Source organism: Ovis aries, chromosome 3, assembly GCF_016772045.2.
Source record: "Ovis aries strain OAR_USU_Benz2616 breed Rambouillet chromosome 3, ARS-UI_Ramb_v3.0, whole genome shotgun sequence".
NCBI classification, from domain to species: Eukaryota; Metazoa; Chordata; class Mammalia; order Artiodactyla; family Bovidae; genus Ovis; species Ovis aries.
In genome coordinates, this window is record NC_056056.1 from 57,278,692 (window position 1) to 57,303,316 (window position 24,625).

The 24,625-nt window shown below is 52.1% G+C and overlaps 1 protein-coding gene and 1 long non-coding RNA gene across 7 annotated transcripts; one reads left to right on the forward strand and one right to left on the reverse strand.

The window, feature by feature from the left end:
• The first annotated feature begins 12,200 nt into the window (after positions 1 to 12,200).
• Positions 12,201 to 19,524, forward strand: SH2D6 (SH2 domain containing 6). Of its 6 annotated transcripts, XM_015094344.3 has the most exons (16): positions 12,201 to 12,378; positions 12,760 to 12,794; positions 13,472 to 13,542; positions 13,636 to 13,768; positions 14,347 to 14,456; positions 15,246 to 15,306; positions 15,760 to 15,782; positions 16,220 to 16,280; positions 16,663 to 16,741; positions 16,899 to 16,929; positions 17,063 to 17,087; positions 17,264 to 17,341; positions 17,515 to 17,570; positions 17,829 to 17,912; positions 18,061 to 18,219; positions 18,963 to 19,524. In XM_015094344.3, the coding sequence occupies exons 1-16, from the start codon at positions 12,221 to 12,223 to the stop codon at positions 19,077 to 19,079; spliced, it is 1,281 nt and encodes a 426-aa protein (XP_014949830.2). In that variant the 5' UTR covers positions 12,201 to 12,220; the 3' UTR covers positions 19,080 to 19,524. The 6 variants fall into 6 exon arrangements, with proteins under 6 accessions (XP_014949830.2, XP_042101977.1, XP_027822534.1 ...); XM_042246043.1 differs by having other exon boundaries at positions 13,472 to 13,768; XM_027966733.2 differs by lacking the exon at positions 17,264 to 17,341.
• On the reverse strand, positions 13,365 to 20,705 carry LOC121819036 (uncharacterized). The gene is made up of 2 exons (XR_009599818.1): positions 19,808 to 20,705; positions 13,365 to 14,820 (listed from the first exon to the last, which is right to left on the reverse strand). It is a non-coding gene; the product is annotated as an uncharacterized LOC121819036 (long non-coding RNA).
• Between the last annotated feature and the right edge of the window lie 3,920 nt (positions 20,706 to 24,625).

Genomic DNA, 24,625 nt, shown 5'->3' on the forward strand with positions numbered 1-24,625 from the left:
TTAAAGAATTAAGCAGTTTAAAAATGACTAAGCTCTTTACCCCCAAAAGCCCCCTTAGCAATCCTGCAGGCAGATCATGCAGGCAAGATAACATCTGAAGATAGAGTCAACCAGTCTGTACACAATGGAGAATGATAGAGAACCCAACCTGCCTAGATGATTCACTGAGATTCTTCCCCCACAGGTCTCCCTTTAAAAACTGTCATGTGGATGTTTGGCAAAAACCAACACAATTCTATAAAGCAGATTAATCCTTCAATTAAAAATAAATAAATTTAAAATTAAAAGAAAAACTTCATGGCTAAGCAGAGTCTTTGGAGTTGGTCTCTAGACACGAGTCCACCTTCTCCCCAGATCACTCACTTTTCCTTTCTACTGACTGTTCTTGCTGCTTGTTCGTGTTAAGTCGCTTCAGTTGACTCTTTACGAACCCATGGACTGTAGCCCACCAGGCTCCTCTGTCCATGGGATTCTCCAGGCAAGAATACTGGAGTGGGTTGCCATTGTCTCCTCCAGGGGATCTTCTTGACTCAGGAATCTTGTCTCTTGCTTTGGAAGGTGCATTCTTTACCACTAGCGCCACCTGGGAAGCTTGCCTCTCTAATAATTGGCTTCCATCAGCGAGCAGCCAAACCTAGCCTCAATAACAAGACAACCAATCTTTTGTTGAGTAGCCCCTCTGCCCCTAGAGATGAAAGATAGGTGCCATAGAAACTTGGAGACAGTCCTTGGCACTCTATAAGAGCCCATTCTCTCCTGCATTCCAAGACTTAGCACCACTCTTGAATCAGTAAGAGCCTGTGTGACTTGCCAGGGATATGCCAAAGCCATTTAACACCTAACCCTGCTTCCTGAAGATCCAACCGGCAGGGTACAGTTAAAATCACAGGGCAGTATTATTAAGTCATTACAGGAAATATATCTAAGGATAAGGTGCACCAAAAGCTGGGTTCTTTTGGGCTTCCCTGGTGGTCCAGTGGTTGAGACGTGTTCGATTGCTGGTGTCCTGGGGACACGGGTTCAGTCTCTGATCCAGGAAGATTCCACGTGCTGTGGGACAGCTGAGCCTGTGAGCCACAACTACAGAAACCCCCGTACCATAAAGCTCATGCTTTGCAACAAGAGAAGCCACTGCAGGGGGAAGCCTGAACACAGCAAACAGAGAATAGCCTCTGCTCTCAGCAACCAGAGAAAGCCCACACTCAGCAACAAAAACCTAGTGCAGCCAAAAATAAATAAAAATTAAAAGAAAAAAGTTGGGTTTCAGGGCCTTGGGAGCAACTCAGAAACATACACATTCTGTACATGAAAGTACTTTCACCTATCCTGGTTACACATCGGTGCAACAGCAAGATTTCCACTTTGGCAGAGATATCCTTGGCACATGAATAAAAGTATGTTTCAATAAATGTATGTTTAAACTAGCGTTTGAAAACCATAAACAGGGACTTCCTTAGGGGTCCAGTGGCTGAGACTCTGCACTCTCATTGCAGGGGGCCCAGGTTTGATCCCTGGTGGGAAACTAGAGCCCACATGCCGTAACTAAGACTTGGTGCAGCCAAATAAATAAGTGAATATTTAAGAAACAAAACAAATTCATTATTTTAGTAATATCTTCCACTTATAGTGGAATTATAGTTGAGTTTATCTCTAAGGTTTTCAATACTGTTTGTATGTATATATATATATATATATATATATATATATATGTATATATTTAATCTTGCATTTGTATAGGACTTCAAAAATTTCTGTTGGTTTTTCAAAGCAAAGTCCTTACACCAACAGTTGGTTGAAGACCAAGTCTGTGGTCCTGCTGGCCTCGCCCTTTCCTCTGTCAGCCAGTCTAGGTGAGGAACAGCCCGCCATGCCTCTTACCACCACCAGGGGTCGGCCTTTGCCGTGGAACAACTGCTCAGGTCCCTATGGCAGGCCGGGACAGAGTAGAGGGCCCTGAGAGCTTTGGTCTTGTGTACATAATCAGATGGCTTTGGCCCAAGGCCCAGCATTCATCTCCGCTCTAGTCCCAGCTTTTCCGTTGGTAAAGGTGGGGAGTGTGATCTCAGGGCTCTCCACACCCATCAGGGAAGGATGTGTGACCGGAGACACATCCGTGAGTGGCAGCTCCAGGTCTCTCCTGAGGGGGAGATTGAAGGCCAGGTCGGTTTTCCATACTCTTTCTGGCTCATCAGTCATGGGCGGAAAGAACAAGGGAGCAATGCCAACAGGAGATGCCTGGCTCTCCAGATAGGAGCTGAAGTAGGAAGCTTAAGTAGGGCCTTTCTATATCTGGCCAGGGAGGGGGTGCGGGTGGGGTTGGGGAATGAGAGGGGTGGAGTGTAGGGAAAGTGGGGGTAGAAATAGATGCCCAGCCTCCACTTATTAAGGTAAATAGAGGAAGGGACCTAGTAGGGTGATGGCAGGGTCAAAGGTACCCAGAGAAGTGCTGTTGGTAACCATTTGCATTTTAAGAAGCAGATATACAGAGAATGGAGAAGGAAATGGCAACCCACTCCAGTATTCTTGCCTGGAGAATCCCACGGACAGAGGAGCCTGGTGGGCTGTAGTCTGTAGGGTCACAGAGACTCGGACACGACTGAGCGACTCTGCACCCACGTAAACAGGGAAAGGGCTGCTGGACACTGTGCTGAGCCTAGGCCTGTGGTTGGTGTCCCGTGACAGGAAAGGAGCAAGCCATGGGCCTTTCAGGGGAGAGATGGAGGCTGTTTGCAGGGAGGGGCGGGGCTTTGAGCAGGCAGTGGAGAGTGAGTAACATTTGAATGTGCAGCTACAGCAAATGTTTTTGAGAGCCTGGTATGTGCCAAGCTGTGGGCCAGGCACTTGGGATTCGGTAATGAACCGGACAGACACAGTTGCTACCCATGTAGAGCTCTTATAGTTGAGTGGGAGTTCACAGTCTAGCCCTGAAACGTACCCACAGATATAATTACAGTGGGAGCCCCAAGAATGTGTGTGTGGGACACAGTACCCTGGTCTGAGACCCCTTCTGAGAGTCACAGAAGCTGTGGCCTGAAGGAAGAGGGAGGCAAGGGGTGGCGGTCATTCCTGCACAGCCCCCAAGTAAGGAGCCTGTTTGAGACTAGAAAGGGATGAACCAAGCCAGGTACCATTACACGTGTTGGCAGCCACCCTGTGTGTGAAAGTGCATCTTAGGCGCTCAGTCATGTCCGACTCTTTGCAACCCCATGGATTGTAGCCTGCCAGGCTCCTCTGTCCTTGGAATTCTCTAGGCAAGAGTATTGGAGTGGGAAGACATCCCCTTCTCCTGAGGATCTTCCTGACCTAGGGATGGAACCCAGGTTTCCTGGGTTGCAGGCAGATTCTTTACCGTCTGAGCCACCAGGGAAGCCTCCCTGCCCCCACCTTATCCAGGCTTCCGGCTACTGGGACACCTGCTGGGCTCTCTCACAGGCAGAATCTGGGCAGTGGATTAATGCATCAAGTTTAAGGACAGCTAAAGGAGCTCTGGTGATCTGCATGATAAGGAGTTGAGGAGGGAGAAGGCTGGAGTCTGGGGGCAGGGACAAGGTAATCACATCATCTGTGAAGGTTGCCAGTTGCAGAGCCGATGAGAGTGGATTTGGAGGGGATGGTAACAATTCTTGAAGTAGAACATACATGTAAGAAAGTCCTTTTTTCTTTCTTTAAATATTTATTTATTTATTTGCCTGTGCTGCATTTTAGTTGTGGCATGTGGGATCTAGTTCGGGCCCAGACTCGGGCCAGACTTAGGCCCCCTGCATTGGGACTGCAGAGTCTTAGCCACTGGACCACCAGGGAGGTCCCTCTTCCTTTTTTTCTTTTTTAAACTGCCTTTAAGAGAGTCCTCTCTTCTCCCCACACCCCACCCTGCACTGTGCAGCACGTGGGATCTTAGTTCCGTGACCAGGGATGGAACGCATGCCCCCTTGCAGTGGAAGCTCAGAGTCTTAATCACTGGACAGTCAGGGAGGTCCCTAGAGTGCCCTCCCTCTTTGCCATATTCCGTAAGGACAATAAAGATCTAAATTTCTTCCAAATGAAATTTCCTTAAGTCAACAGGTTGCAGCTGGGGCCACCTGGGGCCCAGTCATGGTGGAACCACAGACAGAAGGTGAATGAAAGTGCATGCATGGGGGAAAATGGAAAGGCTGGGACTGGAGAGGGAGGTGGGGGTGGAGAGGTAGGTAGGGCTGATCTTACAAGGCAACAGGAAGACTTTGTCTCCATTCAAGGGGTCAGAAGGTGGGGGAGGGTCGAGCAAGGGTTTCAGGCAGAGCTGGGTCATGACTGAATCTGTTGTGAGTTAGTGATCCAGAACAGGGAAGTGCAGGGTGGGTGGTACAGAGACCTGGCTTTACCCTAGACTCCAGAGAAAGCCAACCTCAGCTTTCAGCCGCAACCCTAACTACTGCTGAATCTGTAGAAAGCTAGTGCTCTGCTCTCTAGAAAAATACCAACTGAACACGGAGTTTTGTATCTACCTTCAGGAAGATGGAGGGAGGCTGGTCACAAAGCTCTGAAGCTGCAGCAATAAATGAAGGTGCATCAGGGAGGGATAGGGGCCAGAGACTGCTCTTAGGAGGCTGGTCTGTGTGTCATCGGTCAGCCTCCATCACATGTCACAGCTGCCACTAGAGTAGGCTGAGTCAGCAAGCCTGAGAGGGCGGCAGCCAGGAATGGGGTGAGGGGGTAGGGGAGGGCTTCTGCCAGCTTGTGCTAAACCAGCTCCCACATTGCCCTCCTCTCATCAGCCCAGGAAGGCTCCTTCTCTCCCTCCTGCCACCCACCTTCCTGCAAGATTGCCCCCGACCAACTTTAACCCATCTGCAGACAGTTCACTTGGCCTAACGCCTCTTCCTACTTGCTTCTTGGGCTGGTAACTAGACCACCTGTTCAGGTAAACGTATCCTTAGGAATCCTTAAGACTCATTCATTCTCCCTTACCCCTCAGAGGTCCTGCTTCCCTCCCCACTTCCCCCTCCCCATCCTCTGCGACCTATGTGGTCCTAACTCATGGTCAGAAAGTTCTTTCCCTCTTTCTACCCCACCCTCTTCCACTTGCCCTGATGGATTCCTATTCTCCCGGGAGGAGAAACCTTGTCTTATCACTATGCTTTTGATTTTTTCCACCTGTCCCCCTACTTCCCTGGCTTAAGGGACCTTGGTTGTCCTGTAGTGACCCCCAGAACTTACCCTTGGCCTTGCCCCCCACTCCCAGGGTTATCCTTCTCCCAGTGCTTCCTCATAGCTGAAATCCAGGTCATCCCTCCCTCCTTTGCTTCCTTCTTTTTATTTTTTGACCTGTATTGACTGATTTTTTTAAAAACAATTATTTTTGTCTGGGTTTGTGTTGCTGCACCCTGGCTTTCTCTAGTTCTGGCAAGCAGAGGCTACTCTCTAGTTGCAGTCCGTGGGCTTCTCATTGCAGTGGCTTCTCTTGTTGAGGAGCGTGGGCTCTGGAGCACACAGGCTTCAGTAGTTGCGGTTCCTGGGCTCCAGGGCACAGGCTCAGTAGTTGTGGCACATGGACTTAGTGGCTCTGAGGTATGTGGAATCTTCCTGGACCAGGGATCAAACCTGTATCCCCTGCATTGGCTGGTGGACTCTTTTCCTCTGAGCCATCAGGAAAGTCCATTAGTTTTTAAAGTTAGAAAGTTAATTAATGCTTGTCATATAAAAAGCCCAAGAAAAATATATAGAAATATAGAGTTATGATAGAACTATAAAGCTATGACACTTATTTCTACCTTGCCTCCTACTCTCATGAGATACCTGGATGCGGCCCTCCCAGTTTGGGACTTCTTGGTATTCCTGTGGTGCTCCCACTGATGCTCCATCTATAAATCAGAGTTCTTCATTGAAAGGAAGAGAAACCTGCCCTACCTAGTTTAGACTGGAAAGTAACTTATTAAAAATATTCTGTAGCTGGTTACATTACCAGAAAGACCAGAGAACGAGCCAGGAACAATGTCCCAAAGGCCATGGCTGAGCTGATCCCAGTCCTGGTTCCACTGGGGTCTCAGCCTCTCTGCCCTCTGGAAACAGGATATAGCAATCACCCCGTCCCTAGGGTAGATGGCCCTGGGATGCCAGCTTTGGTTACAAAGCCCAGTGTTGGGGCACCTGGCTGGCAGAATGCCTGCACCCCAGCAGTTAAGGAGGCCAGGGAAAGCCTCATCTGGCTTCTGGGACTGGAGGCAAGAAGTTACAACACTGAAGGAGGCGGCCCCCAAAGCAGGAAGTGCCCCACAGCCAGTGGGAATGGCAGATCTTCAGCCTTTAGGGGTCAGCATCTCAGCATCTCCTGCTCCATAACCTACACTCTCCCACCTCTGAAACTTCTGACCGCAGCCCGCTGACCTGTCCTCCATCAGGTCCTCAGAAACCACCCCCTCCTGCCCACAATGCTTCACACATGCTGGGGACCCCAGCCAACCTTGGCCACCCTCCCTGTCTGCTGGCAACACCACCATGGACCTCAGCACCACCTCCTCGGGAAGAGGTGATACTGCACATGTGCTGTGTTTCATGTAACTCTCTGTCAGTCACTCAGTCGTGTCCAACTCTTTGCGACCCCATGGACTTGCAAGAAGCCTGCCAAGCAAGAATACTGGGGTGGGTCGCCAGTCCCTTCTCTAGGGGATCTTCCCAACCAGGGACTGAACCCGTCTCTTTTACACTGCAGGGAAATTCTTTACCACTGAGCCACCAGGGAAGCCCAGTGTGTGTTTCACGTGCTCCATCTTATTCAGCAGAAGAGCCTCCACCACAAGGAATGCCCTGTTCTCATCCCCATTGACACAGAGGACAACTGTACCCTAGCGAGACGGAACGTCTCCTGGGGTCTGTCCTCTATTACTGGGAGGGATCTCGGGAGGGCGGGGTCTGTGTCACATTTCTTCTTTGCTGGCAACCTCTGTGTTCCCAATGAGCTAAAGGCTGACTGTGATTCTAAAGATGTCCTAGGAATTGCATCTTCTCAGAATGAGAAGCGTTTTTCAGAGCAGCATTTCTCAAACTTGAACGTTTGTAAGCATCATCTAGGATGCTTGTTTAAAATAATATAGATTCCCAATTCCCTCCTGGAACATCCGATTTTTAAGATCTCAGGGAAGGTCTGGGAACCTAAGACTTGAATAAGTCTTCCAGTGATTCTTGTGATCATGCAAATGGGGGGAACACTGCTCTCCAGAGCTGTTTTTTTTCTTAGCGTGGGTTTAGACTATGTTGCGCCTGAAGATGTTGGCCTCTTATCATTGGCGATCAGCAGCTGAGATCTGGAATATGCAGAGAATCACTGGGAGCTGTGAGAGGACCATAAAATTGACACTCAGATGCTGCCAGACAGTGGGGCACTGGAACCTTTAAAATGTGAGTTTCCAGCAATTCCATTTCTAGGAATTCATCCCAAAGGAGTAGCTATAGTTATGTGCACAAGACAATGCTGTGCCAAAGATGGGTAAAGAGGCTGCCCAAATCTGCCTGTGTCATCAGCGTGAAGCATGGTGCTACAGGCCTGGCTGCGGTGACACAAAGCCATGAAACACCCTCTGTCCGTCCCTGCTCCCTGATCTGCCGAGCCAGTGCCCCCACCCAGAAGCCATGGATTCCATTCTACTTCCCTCTCCCAGGCCCTGGCATTTGCCTATGCAAAACCCTGAACAGGAGAGGAGGTGGCTGAGGCCAGAGCTGTCTGGACTGGGAAGACCACTCAGTTTGGGGTTCACATCAGGATAGTGTCTAGAGAATCCTATTGAGTTTGACAGGAGGTCCCTTTGAGGTAGGGGGGAAGTTGCCCCCTGCCTGATGGTCTAAATATAGAACAAAGGTCAGCTAGGGAGGGGAGGTCAGGAGGAAACCCCTATCCTGGACTCCAAGCCTGGATTCTTTCTTGATTTTCTTTTTAGTTTTTCCTACAACACCAAATGGGCACCTCTCAAACCACCCCAATGACTTTCCATAACTTCTTTTTTATTGAAGTATAGTTGATTTACAATATTGTGTTAGTTTCATATATATATAGTACATATATACCTATATATGTACTATATATATACATGTATGTACATATATATATACATTCTATTTTTTGGATCCTTTTCCATGACAGTTTGTTACAAGATACTGAACATAACTCCCTATGCGATGTGGTGAATCCTTGTTGCTTATCTGTTTTATATATGGTAGTGTATATCTGTTAATCCCCTACTCCCAGCTTATTCCTCCCTCCTCCTTTAGGGTGTCCCAGGTGGCTCAGCGGTAGAGAATCCGCCTGGCAAGCAGGAGATGCAGATTCAGTTCCTGGGTCAGGAAGATCCTCTGAAGAAGGAAATGGCAACCCACTCCAGTATTCTTACTGGGAAATCCCATGGACAGAGGAGCCTGGTGGGCTGCAGTCCACGGGGTCGCCAAGAGTCAGAGGCGACTGACATGTGCACTCCCTCCCCTTTGATAACCACAAGTCTGTTTTCTATGTTGGTGCGTCTCTTTCTGTTTGGTAAATAAGTTTATTTGTACTATTTTTTAAATCTTTATATATTTATTAAATGTTTTTGTTTTTATTTTTTGGCCATACCACGGCTTACAGGTTCTCAGTTCCCTGACCAGGGATTGAACCCAGGCCACAGCAGTGAAAGCTAGGAATCCTAACCTCCAGCGCAGGAGGGAATTCTCAATTTGTACTATATTTTAGGTTCCATATATAAGCGATATCACACGATATGTATCTTCTACTATCTGACTTACTTCATTTAGTATAATAATCTCTGGGTCCATCCCTGTTGCTATAAATGGCATTATTTCACCCTTTTCTTTCTTTCTTTATTCGGCTGTGTGGGGTCTTAGTTGCAGCATGTGGGATATTAGTTCCCTGACCAGGGATTGAACCTGGGTCCTCTGCATTGGGAGCATGGAATCTTAGCCCCTGGACCACCTGGGAAGTTCCCTATTTCATCCTTTCCTGTTGCTGAGTTCATAGCTTCTTAAGTGTCTTTTTGCTTGCAGGTCCCAAGAATTATCAGGTCTTCCTGTCTATTGTCTGTGGCCAGCTCCAGCCCTGGGCCCTCTCCCCAGTGCCCCCAGCCTCCAGAGATGCGAGTACATGGCCTTCATTGTTCCTTTGAGCTAACAGCTAGGATGTCACCAAAATAAAAGCCACAGGAAAGTTACAGTGCCCTAGAAAGGTCTTACCTTGATGATCCTCATCTGTGTCCCCTCATTTCCTGTCTAAACAGAGCCTGACACAAGGCCTGGCCTGCCCGTTTCTTTTTTGCCTCAAAACTCAGACGTTAGAGTTCCAAAGTCCACTCAGGTAACAGAGCACCGGGGCTTCCCAGGTGGGTCAGTGTCAAAGAACCCACCCGGCAATGTAGGAGATGTGGGTTTGATCCCTGGGTCAAGAAGATCCCCTGGAGAAGGGAATGGCAACCTATTCCAGTATCCTTGCCTGGGAAATCCCATGGACAGAGGAGCCTGGCGGGCTACAGTCCATGGGGTCACAAAAGAGTCAGACACGACTTAGCAACTGAACAACAGAGCACTGGGATGTTACGGGCATCTAAAGGAAACCTGTGACTACTGACGTTTCTAATTCTATCACAGGAAAGGAGGGTCAAGACCCAATCCTAGGTGAGGTACAGGATGCTCGGTGGCTAGTGCCTAGGCTCTGGCTTGCACAAAACTTGCATTGAATCCCACCTCCAGCACTTACCAATTGTATGACCTTGGGAAGGTTACTTCATTTCTGAGTCTCAGTGCTCTGGACTGAATTTGTCTCCCTCCAAATTCATAAGGCTTAACACCACATGTGATTGTATTTGGAGACTGGGCCCTTAGGGAGGTAATTAAGGGGAAACGAGAACATTTTTTTTTTAAAGGGCAACGAGATCGTAACAGTGGGGCCCTGGTTCAATAGGACTGGTGTCCTTATTAGAAGAAATCAGAAATTTCTCTCTAGGGACTTAGCTGATGGTCTAGTGGTTAGGACTTTGCCTTCCAATGCAGGGGGTGCAGGTTTGATCCCTGGTCGGGAAGCTAAGATCCCACATGCCTTGCCACCAAAAAACAAAACTTAAAACAGAAACCATATAGTCAAAGCTATGATTTTTCCTGTAGTCACGTACAGATGTAAGAGTTGGTCCATAAAGAAGGCTGAGGGCCAAAGAATTGATGCTTTCTAACTGTGGTGCTAGAGAAAACTCTTGTGAGTTCCTTGGACTGCAAGGAGATCAAAACCAGTCAATCCTAAAGGAAATCAACCCTGAATATTCACTGGAAGGACTGATACTGAGACTGAAGCTCCAATACTTTGGCCACCGGATGCAAAGAGCTGACTCATTGGAAAAGACCCTGATGCTGGGAAAGATTGAAGATAAAAAGAGAAGGGGGTAGTAAGGATGAGATGGTTACATTGTCACTGAAGCAACTGATGTGAATCTGACCAAACTCTGGGACATAGTGGAGAACAGAGGAGCCTGGTGTGCTACCGTCCACAAGGTTGCAAAGAGTTGGACATGACTTAGTGACTGAACAAGGACAAAACAGAAACAATACTGTAACATATCAATAAAGACTTTAAAAATGCTCCACAGTAAAAAAAAGAAAAGAAAAGAAAAGAAACCTATCTCTCTGAAAAGAATTCTCTCTGCCTGCAATCACAGAAAGGCCATGTGAGGACACAGCAAGAAGCTGACTGTCTGCAAGCCAGCAAGAGAGCTCTAGCCAGAAATGAACCCTGACGCCACCTTGACCTTGGTCTTCTAGCCTCCAAAACAGTGAGGAAATAAACTTCTGTTGTTTAAATCACCCAGCCTGGGGTACTCTCTGATGGCAGCCTGAGCTGACTAATATGCTCATTTTCCTCATCGGCAAAGCAGAGAAACAATTAGGAACCACACCATGAGGCTATTGTGAGAATCCAGTGAGGAAATGTGTGTGTAATGCCTGCCTGTTCAGCTTGCCTGCAGCACCTTCCGAGCCTGGATTGATGCCTGGTATATAGTGGACGTTCAGTAGTAACTACCTACCAAATGAATAACTACATCCATCAGGAAAGGAATCAGGGACTTCCCTGGCCGTCAGTGGTTGAGAATTTGCCTGCCAATGTAGGGGACATAGGTTCAATCCCTGTTCTGGGAAGATCCCACGTGCCACGGAGCAACTAAGCTGGTCTGCCACAACTACTGAGCCCGCGCTCTAGAGTCCGAGCCCTGCAACAAGAGAAAGCACTGCAACGAGTGGCCCTCGATCCCCAAAACTAGAGAAAAGCATGCACGGCAAAGACAACCCAGTGAGGCCACAAATAAATTAATAAATAAATCAAGAGAAAGCAGCAAACTAAATACAACTACGTAATTCTGAGCTTTTCAGTAACTTTCATCTCCTTGATCATCGATCACCAGTCACCAGCAAATGACAGCAGGCACAAAGGATTTAAGAAGACTGTCTGCAGGGATCGTTTCCTGTTTTGTTTTTGGCTGTGCGGAGTCTTCGTTACTGTGCAGGTTTTCTCTAGTTGAGAGTTGGGGCTACTCTCTGGTTGCTGTGCACGGGCTTCTCATTGCAGTGGCTTCTCTTGTTGCAGAGCACGGGCTCGAGGGCGCACGAGATTCACAGTTGCAGCCTGTGGGCTCAGTGGTTGGGGTTCCTGGATTCTAGACCACAGGCTCAATAGTTGTGGCTTACTTGTTCTGCTGCATGTGGGATCTTCCCGGATCAGGGATAGAACCACTGTCTCTTGCACTGGCAGGTGGATTCTTTACCACTGAGCCACCAGGGAAAGCCTATCTCCTGTTTTTAATTGGATCTAATGCCCTGTCTTCTGTCAACTGGGAAAAGGTGTGGGCTGGCTGATCCTGAGTGGAGTCTGAAACTCTAGGAGGAGGGGAACATTGATCAGGAAACTGGGGGGCCCTTGGTCCAGTGTTGAGGGCCAGGGCTTTGAAGAGGGAGTTCTTCCTCTCGTTTTTTTTTGGGGGGGGGGGGGGGGGTGCGGGGCAGAGGGGCTAGAGATTCAGCTGTGGGAGGCATTGAAAGGGAGGCCAGGGGAAGCTAGGGCTAGGAGTGGCATGGGTGAAGTTGGCCTGGGGTTGGAGGCCGCAGCAGGTTCTCCTTCCTGGAGCTTGTGAGATGCAAATGATAGGAACAATAGGGCCCCTGTCCCCAGGCCATTTGTGGTAGAACCTGAGCTCTGGGGAGGCAGAGCTCCTTCACCCTAGCCATGGTGAGACTTGGTTCTGGGGCAGCCCCTGATATACAGACCTGCCCACCGTGGGGCCCCAGGACTCCGGACATGGAGAGTCATCCTAGATGTACTGATCACCCCTTTACTTCCCTCCTTGACCCTTTTCAGGAGAAGCTCAGCAGGAGAAAGCCCAGGTGAGTCCTCGGGCTCCTCTCTTTTTTCCACCCTCCTCTCGTTTCCACCTCGCTGCAACTTTCCAGGGCACAGCCATCCTTAGAGTGGTGCTGATTCTGCCTGGTCCTTCCACGCCCCGCGAGATCATTCATGTGCCTCCACTGCCCGGGGAACACAAGGGCTCCCCTGCTGCCGGCTTCCCTGGAGCACCGACTCCTCAAGCTGTGCACCCAGGGCCATGAGCTCTGCCCCCAGACTCTTCCTCCCGCTTCCCTGGTCCCAGGCTGCTGTCGCCCAACTCAGGGGACATGCCATGCCTGTGACTGTCCCTGGGCTGTGCGATGTCTGCCTGACACAAACTCAGGGCCCCTTGGGCAGGGCTGACTACAGTCCAATTGCAGGTCGGGGCCACCGCTTCCACCTCCAAGATGTGCAAGTAAGTGATCACCCTCCCAGATGTGTAGCGTGTGCGTGTGTGTGCACTCAGTTGTGTCTGACTCTTGGTGACCCCATGGACTGTAGTCTGGGATGTGCAGGGTCCCTTCAGAGTCTCCCCTGGGGGTTCTGCATACCCCCTGCCCATTATAGTTCAGCGCTTCTAGGTCACTGGGCCTACCTCTTTCATCTGTCTAGTTCAGAATTAGAGCTGCATGGGGTGGAGGACTGGCAGGCTTCCCAGGTGGCGCTAGTAGTACAGAACCTGCCTGCCAATGCTGGAGCCGCAGAGGCACGGGTTTCATTCCTGGGTCCAGAAGATCTCCTGGAGAAGAGGGCGTGGCAGCCCACTCCAGTGTTCTTGCCATGGACAGGAGAGCCTGGCAGGTTACAGTCCTTGGGGGTCACAGGAGTCAGACATAACTGAAGTGACTTAGCATGCACGCACACATGGGGTGGAGGCCTGGCATAGACAGAACAGGCCGTTAGGGCCCCTTATCTCCAAAATGCCTCACTGGTCCTCCTGCAGTGTTGGGAAAGCCCATCATGAATGGTTCCTTTGAGGCCTCTGGAAAAGTGCAGATAGTTTATTATATCTGGGAGAGAGAGCAAGTCTTTCTGCTAGAGAGGGGCTGGGCGGGGAGGAGATGAGGCCAGTCTCACCAGTCTCCTGTTCAGACTCCCAAGCTTGGAGAAAAGACGAACCCAGCCCATCTCCTCTGTCTGTCCCAGGGACCTGGAGACACAGGGTAAGTCCAGCTGCTGAGCCGGAGCTGGTGGGTGGGAGGAGGCAGCAGCTGCCGCCACTGCTCCTGTATCCCTTCTGTCCTTCCTGTGCTCAGCATCCCTTCCTGGAAGCCCCAGAGGAGGAGGAAGAGGAGGAGGATAAATATGAGCTGCCCCCCTGTGAAGCTCTACTCCGCCACCTCACCCCTGCCCACCTTTCTGGCACTGAGGAGGACTCTTTGTACTCGGGTGAGGGCTGGGAAGTTGAGGCAGAGAGGTGGGGATCAGGCAGAACGGGAGGGTCCCCACAAGGGAAGAGGGCCCAGGTTTTGCTTCCTCCCCTTCTGTTTGGCCTGGGGCAGCGAGGGGAGGTCTCAGCTGGCAGTCACTGAGGCCTCTTGGCTGGGCAGAGAGGGATGGAGGAAGGGAGGGAGGAGGGGAGAGGGAGGATGACTGGAAAGGGGTGACGAGCCTGGAGGGGCCGTGTAACCACAGCAACAGCAGAAAAGCAGGAGGCCTGCCAGGGTCCCTGGGGCCTGGCGACCCCCCTCCGAGATCCCTGTACAACTTGGAGCAAGGGTAGGGATGCCAGGAGAGTCCCCGTCGCTGCTGGCATCCCACCCCCACAGCTCCCAGCTCAGCCAGGTGGGGGCAGGGAGGCTGGCCGCCTCCAGTTGCCATGGCGACGGGGCAGTCGGGAAGCCAGAGAGCAAGGGAGGGGAGGGAGGGAGAGAGAAAGGAATAGAGACTGGGTTGAGGGGGCCAGAGGAAAACAGGAACCTTCGTGGGAGGAGCCCACAGAGTCACAATGTTGGAGTGTTTTCCAGATCGCTCTGCTCCCCTGGGCCCTCCCACATCACCACTGCCACCACCACAGCCCCAGCCAGAGATGGTACACAGCCTCCCTGCCCGCCCCACCCCAGCGTACCATTTTCCAGTGAGTAAATCTAAGAGGCATCCCATATGCAAGATTCCCCCACATCTGCATTCAAGAGGCCCCTGAAAAATTAGCTGCTTGTCGGAAGCCAGAGCCCTGTTGAGAGGCTCCTCCCACCTGCCTGGTCTGGTCCTTGCACCCTCCCTATCAGCATCATCTAAGACTCAGCCTTCTAACCTGGGCCAGGAGTGGGGAGTCGGGGGTGGGTGGGTGTGTTGAAGCTCCGCTACCTCTCGAAGCTGAGAGCTCCTCAGGACCCTCCCTGCCTGTGGAGTGAAGAAAGCCCTCGCTCAGCTGCCACTCACTGCCAGCTGTCATCCCTCCATGATCCCGGGTGTGGGCTCTGAGAGCTGCCACTTTCATCCTATATTGTATGGGAATAAAAAGAAAAAGAGGTTCACAACGAAGAAAGAGCCACAGAATAGAGGCAAAGAGCCCCCTTTGCACATTAACGCTTGTGTTATAGTTTTTGGGGGCAGAGGCTTTCCTGGTAGCTCCATCGGTAAAGAATCTGCCTGTCAATTCGGGAGACCTGGGTTCAGTTCCTGAGCTGGGAATATCCCCTGGAGGAGGACATGGCAACCCACTCCAGTATGCTTGCCTGGAGAATTACATGGACAGAGGAGCCTGGTGGGCCAGTCCATGGGGTCACAAGAGTCGGGGTTTTTTATTTTTTAAGCTGCACAGATACACACAGTCCTTCTGCATCCCACCCTGCTAGTCTTGCCCTCCTCATGTTACTGCTCCCTGACCCCCGTTCTCCCTCCTGCCACTGCATTGTGCCCACAGCCCAAGGCGGCGCCGAGCCCACTGGAGGCCCTGAAGCAGAGCTGGCCCTTTGGAAGGCGAGGTAATAGAGATGTCCAGTCTCGTTCCGAGGCCCACCCATTCCCTGGCCTGAGAAGGGGAATCGTGGATCCCATGAGGTCAGGGGGAGAGTGGAGTTGGCCTCACACTGGTCTGATGCTTTGCCTAGTTGCTGCATCCCCCCAGTTGCTCCTCATTTTTACCTGCTGATCCCCCTAGAGCAGGCAGTTTGGGAGGAGGCTGAGGCCCTCACTCACAGTCCCTGACTCCTGGGCCCCTTGGGCACCTGCTGAGGTCTCTGGGTCAGCTGGGGGGCACCCTGGGGTATGAAGTAAAGCAATTAGGGGTGAGGAGGGCTTTCTCCTGGGACTTCAAAGCTGGCTCTGAGGATCCCCTCAGAGAAGCTCCAAGGAAGCTCCGCTCTTCCAGCCTAAGTTTCACTGAATTCCTTTCTCCTTGCTGCTCCTGACTGGTGGGTCTCTCCTTTTCCTACCAGAGCTGGGTGAACCGGCCCGAGCGGTGAGTGGCCCCTCACTCTAGGACTGGCTAGGAAGTTGGTGGTGGTGGTTGAGTGGGGTGGGAGGGCCAGGAAATATCCCTAAAACCAGGGGAAGAGGCCTGGAGCAGGACCCTTCCCCTTCGGCCAGAGGCTCTGGCAGGGTGCCAGCCAGTGTCCCCGGGAGGTGCCTGCCCAGAGCTCCTCCTGGACTCTCAGGCTTTCTGAGCCCAGGATGGGAAGGAGGTACTCATGGGTGCCCTCTTCAGGCAAAGGAGTACTTTTAGTCATTCCGGTTCCACCTAGGATGCGGGGGGGGGGGGGGGGGGGGGGGGGCGGGGGGGGGGGGGGGGGGGGGGGAGGGTGGTTTGAGGTACCAATAGCTCCCCCAAGTGATGGCTTTGTCCTCCTTCCCACTCACTGCTCAAACCCTGGGTACCACACTCCCCCCCTATCTTAGGTGCCAGGCCCTGCGAATGAGCCCGATGAGGACATCTATGTGGAGTGTGAGCCCAGTCCAGGTGAACCCCTCCCTCCACCCCACCCCACCCTGCCCTGAGGCCCTCGGCTGCCCACCAGCAGCACAGCACAGTCTTCTGGCTCCACTGTCTGCCCCGTCCTCTCTCAGTGTCCCACCAACACATATCTGCCTTCAGGCACACACACACACACACAGATGCCTCTGGTCTAGAGTGACCCACACTGCCTGCCATGGAGGGGACCCCCTTAGATCAGGGGCTGTGGGGGCTTCCCAGCTGTTGTGGCCAGGACAGCGCTCTGTCTGGTTGGATAGACTCCCCAAAGGTCAAGCTGTAGAGAAGCAGAGAAGACTCTGCAGCTGCCCCTCAGCCCCGCCCCAGGCTCCTGGAGCTCCCTGCTTGATGCTAAGCCCTGCTGTTTCAGTCCCAGCCTTTACTCAGACTCTGAGTTCCCCAGTCCTGACGGCCCCAGTCCCTCTACCAAGGATATCCGTGGGGCCCAGGTGAGTGCCCCAAGTTTGTGTATGTGTGTGTGTGGGGGGTGGAATGGCCAACCCAGGCTTCCCCAGCCTTGATCCTGAGATCTCTGGGGTCACTGAACCTTTTCTTTTGAAGGAGGTAAAGGCCCTGAGCCCTTGTTTCCCAATTTGCTCCCCACAGGCCCACCATAACCCCCCAAGAAGCTCAGAATGTAAGAGGCTGGGGTTGGGGTGGAGCTAGGGGGCGGGGTTGCGGAAGTGAGCTGGGACTGAGGGGGAGAGGGAAGCTCAGAGTGGGACTTCTGGCCCAAAGGAGCAGGCCTGACTCAACATCCTGTGTCCTAGGGAGCATCAAAGACCACCTCTGAAGGTGAGTATGGGCATTACCAGCATGGATCCAGGCACTCATGTGGGGCCCTCCGTAGCCACAGCCCTGCATACCACAGACTCCCAGACCCCCTGCACCCTGCTTGGTTGAGGGGGTCCCTGCAGCTCCGACTCCAGCTGACAGCAAGTCTGAGAGGAACCCCCTTGGGCATTTTCCAGGGTCTGCACCAAATCGGGAAGCTCCCAGCCTGTACCTTAACATCACTCCTCAGTTGGAGGTCACGCGTAGCCTAGCCGGTGGGTCCTACCGGGACCCCTAGGAGGGGAGGGGCAAAGCACTAGGTGTCCCACTTTGGCCTTCAAGCCTTTGAACACCTCCTGGGACCTCCCCCACCCTCGCAGCTGGGCCCAAAGCCTCCCAGGTCTAATCCCTGGCCAGCCCCAGGGCTATAATCTGCTTCTTCCGGCAGAAAGAAGAACCTCTCTTTCTTCTATAGCCACCACCCAGAACACCTCAGGTGCCCAGGTGAGGAGGGGCTGCGAGTGAGCTGGGGGGCAGGAGGGAGGCCTTCAGGGGCAGAGCCCAGGTCCGCACCCAGGAGCCCTTTTGGGCTGGATGTGTGTGCGTGGCTTTAGACAGGACACGTTTTGTTGAGCTCGCGTGGACTCAGCCTGGGGAAGACCAACAGGAACACAAATAACTGCACGCCACCAGGGTATTCTCTGCTCCCCATTCCCAATCTGGTGCCCTGGCATATCACTGATCTGCTGGGTGTGTGTACAGGAAGGCAATCTGCTGGGTCAGCCTTGGTACTCAGGGAACTGTGACCGCCATGCTGCTGAGAGCGCCCTGCTCCGATGCCAGAAGGTGGGCCACCCACTGCAGACCCCCAGGGCCTTCTCAGAAACCCCTTCTGCTCAGGGGCTGTGGCTGGCAGGTGGGAGCAGCTGGGCAGGGATTGGAGTCAGGGCTGCCGCTGGAAATGTGAGGCTAATGGATGGGCGCTCCTCCCCAGGATGGAGCCTACACTGTGCGCCCCAGCTCAGGCCCTCACGGCACCCAGCCCTTCACCCTGGCAGTACTTCTCCATGGCCGAGTCTTCAACATTCCCATCAGGCGGCTGGCTGACGGTCGCCACTATGCCCTGGGCCGTGAGGGCAGGAACCATGAGGAGGTGGGTGCTGAAGTGGTGAAGCTCAGCACAGCAGCCCCTGGGCCCAGCTGGGAGCATTTCCCTGGGGAAAACCCCACATTTTGTCTTTTTCTGGAGTGGGTGATCAATCAGTTCAGTTTAGTCGCTCAGTTGTGTCCGACTCTTTGCGACCCCATGGACTGCAGCATGCTAGGCTTTCCGGTCCATCACCAACTCCCTGAGTTGCTCAAACTCATGTCCATGGAGTTGGTGATGCCATCCAACCATCTCATCCTCTCCAAGGGTGATCAATCTCCTTGGCCACAAGTCTGAACTCTTTCCCAAAAGCCTGCACTTTGAGAAGAGGTCCCCTCTACTCTGGAGGAGATGCCCCCTCCTGCAAGACCTAGCCGGGGCATTTGCACCTGTATGAACCCAGCTGGGAAAAGGGCAAGGCCCAGGTAGCCCAGATTTTTGTCTGTACCAAGAACTCAACTTTGCACCCAGCATTTGCCTGGCTGCAAACTAGAGACAGTCACTCCTCAGGTCCCCACACCGGAGGTCCCGGGCAGGGGCCCCAGAGTTGTTTGGGGCAAATGTGCACTGGTGCCATCACAGGGAAGGCCTGGAATGGGGCAGCAGGATGCAGTGGAGCTTCATGGGGCAAACAGGAAGGAAAATGTGTAGAAAAATGTCCAAAGGCGCCCTTGCCAGAGCCCCCCTCAGGAAGCTTCTCCTGGCACAGGGCTCAAGGGCCTCACCGATGCCCTCCCCTCCCTGTCCAGCTCTTCTCCTCCGTGGCTGCCATGGTCCAGCACTACACGCAGCACCCCCTCCCGCTCCTGGACAGACAGAGCGGCAGCCGGCAGCTCACCTGCCTGCTCTTCCCCACCAAGCCCTGATGCCACAGCACATGTGCGGCCTCACCTCTGGCCCCATAGTTTGCCCCCTCGGCTGTCTCCCTCTCCTCTTCCAGTTTTCCACCCCCAGATCCCCCCATCCTTTGTCCCAGTCCCTCCAGGCCCCTGGGAAGGATGGCCCAGAGACAGAAAGTGCCCCCAAGTCCCTACTCCATTCTCACCCAAAGCCTTGCACTGCTACTCCCTGCTCCCTCTCCACTGGGAAGCAGGGGACAGGCAGGGCCCCCATTCCTGGCCTCCCAAGCTGCTCTGAATGAAGCCCTTCTAGGGGAAGCTGAACCTCACAGGGGAGAGTCTGGGCAGTCCTGCTTGAACACAAGGAGAATCCACCCGCATTTTGTAGGAGGTTTAACAAGGAGCCGGCCTCTGGGAGAGACTTGGTGGCCCTGCACATAGTTTTGCTTTCAATAAATATTTGTTGAATGAATTCTTGAATTCTGTTGAGCGAAGCAGAGACAGCCTCCTCCGTGAGGCGCCAAGGTTCTCAAGTGTCCCAGGGCACAGCCTGGGCCTGGGAGTGCTACAGCAGGGGTGGCCAGGCCAGGACAGAAGGGCTGGCCCCTTTTCTGGGGTTTTGGCCCTTAGATGGTCTGTGGCGGCCGCCCTGGGTGGGCTGTTTTGTTTCTGTTTGCAGGAGTCAGGGTAGGGGCAGGAGAAAGGCTAGGTGCTGCTCGGCCACCCCATGAAATGACGAGAACAGAGCTCAGTACCTGTCCACCACCCATTTACCGCTCCATCCGGAAGGGATGCTCCCGATTTTGAGCGCCGGGTGTTGTCTGGGGTGGGGTGGACCCCAGGAAACATCTGGGTATGGACCGCGCCAGGCCGCCATGGAAGGATCCACGCGTTGTTCAGAGAAGACAAGAGGCCATCGGAGCTGAGCTGCCCACAGGCACTCCCCCGGGAGGGAGGCTCCAGGGATGCGGGCTCCGAGATAAGCCGGCGGCCCGCGGGCGCGCGGGAGAGTGGAGAAGGGCGGCCCTGCGCGGGCTGGGCCGAGGGGCGGGCAAGTCCCCGGGCCCTGGCGCTGCGCCCGGAACACCCCGTGCCGGAAGCGCATGTGACCGTGACTCCGCAGAAGCCGCGAAACAAAAGGCGGCTCAGCGGTCTCCAGCGGCGCTCGGGCTGGCACGGAGGGCTCGGACCCCTGCTCCTAGCCGTAGCCCGAGCTCTGTTCCCACCGACCCTAAGCACCCCGGGCGGGGGCGGGGGGCGGGGAGGCCCCTGATCCCCGCTTTCCCGCCCTCCCCCGCCCCCCACTCCAAGGCTGGGGCTCCGGGGCCAGAGGCAGGGGGAGGTGGGGAAGGAGGGCGCGAGTGAAATGCAAACATGAGGCTGGGTGGGCGCTACGGGGGTCCAGGCTAGGCGTCCAGGAAAGCGTTGTTGCCTTCACCACAGCTGGCTCTGGCAAACTTCCCCTCCCAACCTTAATTCCTGTAACGGAGGTGAAGATAATCCTCCCTACCAGTTACTCCATGGTTGTGAGGTTTGAGTGAGATGGACCGTGTGGAAGATGAGGACCATGCAGGGCCTAATGGGCTGCACTCTGACCCTTCTTTCCCCTCAAAAACACGCGTGTGAATTTGGGTCAGTGAACTGCCAATTTCCGTGTTCACTACAGCACGGATGTAATTTCCGCCCAGGGCACCAGGAGGAGGAGCAGGATTGGCAGAGGGCGCAGGTCGAGGTGGGGGTGGATGCTGCTGCGCATCCATGTGGGGAGGAGACTAGCAGCTGGGCTCTAGTAGAGCAGGGGGATAATAGTGAAACCTTTTACCACAGATTGGGACTTGAACTCACGTGGCTGGGACTCAAACCCAGTCAAAACCTTGCTTGGGACTTGAACCCATATAGCTGGGACTCTAACCCAGCCAAAACCCACAGTGGTTTTAGGACCTAATGAAGCTCCAATTCTTCATGTTGCACAGCAGAAATAATTCAGTGAGAGACAAAGTGATAGGTGAGAAATGAATTTATTCAGCTACAGAAAGAGGCACACTCCACAGAGTGTAGGCCATGGCAAAGAGGGAGCGCAGCAGCCAAACCGGGTGTGGTTAGTTCTTATCAGCTGGGTCATTTCATATGTTAATGAGTGGGAGGATTATTCCAACTATTTTTGGGAAGGGGCAGAGATTTCCAGGATTTGGGCCACCATCCTCTCCTTAGTCTTGACAGTGCCTTGGAACTGTCCTGGCACTTCTGGGTGTGTCATTTTTTTTCACTTGCTGGTTGAGGATTAAGGTCTAGTCTTGTCTGCCATCTCAGTCCCATTTGATTCTAATCGGTTTATGTTGTGTCCTTGGGCTATGTCACTCTTTCAAAAGTAGTGCTTTGCCCCTTTCCCTCCTGTTACAGTAGGATCCCCAAGTGAGCCTCCCTCTGCTCTGGCTCCCTCCAGACTATGGATGGGAGTGGCTACTCCCTACCCTTTACCCAGGCTGACTCAGGCAGGAACTCAGGGCTGGAGAGGGTGGGGACCCACCTTAGGGTGGGCCTCAGGATATTAACGGAATCTATTAGCCTGCGGTGGCCCCACCCTTCCCTCACCCTTCTCCCTGTACCAAACCAAGCAGTTACTGATGAGGACGAGAGAGTCACAGACTCTGTCTGATGCATGTTCTTGAGTTGTTTTACAAATACTATAACTGCCAATGAAGAAGGAATTCATAGGGCCTGGACTCCATCTTAGGCCTGTTCATGCTGATCATGCTCAGCCACCTTTCCAAACACAGACTCTGAACTCTGTGTTTAGTGCCTATGAAAACAACAACAGAAGGATAAGACCCACTCCAGACAGCGAACCTTGAAGATCCTATCTAGGTTACTCATCATGTAAGAGAAAACATACACTAATCACCCCTTCCTCCAGACAGGCCATAAATGTTTCTGTATCTATCAGAGTGTAACCTCAGGTTTATTGATTATTGGCCAGCTGTTTGACTGGTTGAGCACATGAGCACACAGCACATGAATGATGGGGCTACTGGGATTGTATTTTCCTTGGTTTATGTAAGTCTCAAGGAATTTGGAGTGGTGTGTTCAGACACATACACATGGGGTATAAAAGATTTTCACAAATGCTGGTCGGGGTCCTTGGCTAAGAGGAGACTCTGCCTTGGGCCCGCCGGTGTAATAAACTGCACTCCACTATCTGCATTGCCCTTCTGAGTGAGTTTGTTTCCCAGAATGCGTGGTTACACCACCAACAGGGGGAAAGACCCTAACTGCATAGTGACCAGACTGCAGCCGTGACATAAGCCGCTCCATCTTGAGCAGTACTGAAGCCATGGCTAGTGCAGTTCTAAGAACTGGCCTCAACTGAGAACAGATTAACATACGTGTCTCAGAATAACCTAGATCTTTGTGAGGATCAAACTGACTGTAGTTTACTCTGCCCATATATGTCAGCAGGCAACTGAAATTGTCAACAAAGACAGGCTACAGATCCATGTTAACATTTTCCACTCAGAATAAATACTGTGCCCATTGTTAGCATAAAGAAGTTACAGAAGATGGATCTTTGCCCCCTAGTCCGATAGATATGAAATGATGTTTGGCAGTGGGGAATTGAAAGCCTCTCTTTAACCCTTTTCCTGTTGGCCCACTTCTGTTCCTAACTTTAACAGAGCCCAATTATAAGAATGAGATCACTAAGCAATTGAAACTTACTCCTTAGCTCTCCTGAATGCACTCCATACTTGCCAAGTCGCTTCAGTCGTGTCCTGCCAGGCTTCTCTGTCCATGGGATTTCCCAGGCAAGAATATTGGAGTGAGTTGCCATTTCCTCCTCCAGGCACCGAACCTGTATCTCTTAAGTCAACTGCATTGGCAGGTGGGTTCTTTACCACCAGCACTACCTGGGAAGCCCGAGCCTTGTCTAAACTGTTGATTCTTTTCCTAAATGAAAAGAAGTAAGAATGAAAAAATTAGGCAGTTAAAAAATGAGTAGTTCTATGGGGACCTCCATGGTGGTCCAGTGGTTAAGATTCCTCACTCGCAATGCAGGGGGTGAGGATTCTATCCCTGGTCAGGGAACTACATCCTGCATGCTGCAACTAAAACCCACTGCAGCCAAATTAAAAAACAAAATGAGTAGCTGTCTACCTCTGATAACTCACTTAGTAATCCTGCAGGCAGATCATGCAGGCAAGATAGCATCTGAAGACAAAGTCAGCCAGTCTGTACACAATGGAGAATGATGAAGAACCCAACCTCCTGTCTAGATGATTCACTGAGATTCTTCCCACCAATTTTTCCCTTTAAAAACTGGTATGGCTGAGCAGAATCTTCACAGCTGGTGTCAGTGCACAAGTCCACCTTCTCTCCAGACTGCCGGCTTCTCTGATTAAAGCACCTTTCCTTTCACTGACACTTGCCTCTCAAATTATTGGCTTCTGAGTGGTGAGCAGCTGAACCTGAGTTCAGCAACGCATACAGACTCTGCATCCCTCACCAGATATGCAGGTTTGACTTCTCAGGAGGAGTCCTCCACCCGAGTGCCTGTTTTTTTTTTTTTTTATGTTGTTGTTGTTGTTTTTCACCAAGTCTTGAATTTACCTAGCTCTGAAGCCACATGGCCAGTGGGAGGAGAGTAGAGACCACAGAAAAGAGCTCAGCAGTTAGTGGCTCAAGAGAGACTCTGCTTGGTCCCAGCTGAGGGAACTAGTCTCACTACTTCCCTCCCTGGGGAAAAAGAGGAGGGGGCAGTCCAGACAGTGGGGACAATCTGTGACAAAAGATCCAGAGGGCCAAAAAGAACATGATCTGGAGAGCAACTCAGCCTCACTGGTGCCTCCTCAGAATGCAGGTCTGTGCTTAAATGTCCCCTTCTCCAGGAAGCCTTCCTGGCTGCCCCAGCCTGGGCTTGGGCACCTAATACATCGCAAGCAAGTGCCTTTTCACTCCCAGGAAAGGACCAGCTGCCACAATTGCCCACTATTGTGTATCCAGGACCTGGGATACAGTAGGTGCCAAATATTTCTTGAGAGAGTCACTGAATAGGTCAAGTCTACTCTGGATCTCTCTGAAGCTCATAATGTTCCTTTTCAGGGCTTCCTTTGTAAGAGGAAAATCTAACCTAGTGTTTTCCAATAGAACATTCTGTGATGATACGAATATTCTATAGTTGCATTGTCCACTATAGAAGCCATTAGCCACAATAGCACTTGAAATGTGACAGCGACTGAGGAGCTGAATTTTTAACAATAATGTAATTAACTTTTTTCAAGTGTTTTTTTTGGCAGGGGGTGGGGGGTGGTGGCAGCTGTGCCATGTGGCTTGTGAGATCTTAGTTCCCCAACCAGAACTGAACCTAGGCCATGGCAGTGACAGCACAGAATCCTAACCACTGGACTGCCAGGGAATTCCCTATAATGCAATTAATTTTTAATTAATTTAAATTCAGATAGCCACATATAGTTCATGGCTATCCAAATGTTCTATGTCTCTTAACTTCCCGAGTGTGAGGGGCAGTGGTGAGAGAGAAATCTGGAGAAGGTGGTGGCAGCTGGGTCCTCCATAATGAGTGT

Coding starts and splice junctions, on each gene's coding strand:
- SH2D6 (XM_042246043.1), top strand. CDS start 12,221: ATGGTGAGACTTGGTTCTGGGGCAGCCCCTGATATACAGACCTGCCCA. Junction 16,930..17,062: donor CCCCCCAAGAAGCTCAGAAT/GTAAGAGGCTGG, acceptor CCTGTGTCCTAG/GGAGCATCAAAGACCACCTC. Junction 17,088..17,263: donor ATCAAAGACCACCTCTGAAG/GTGAGTATGGGC, acceptor GGCATTTTCCAG/GGTCTGCACCAAATCGGGAA.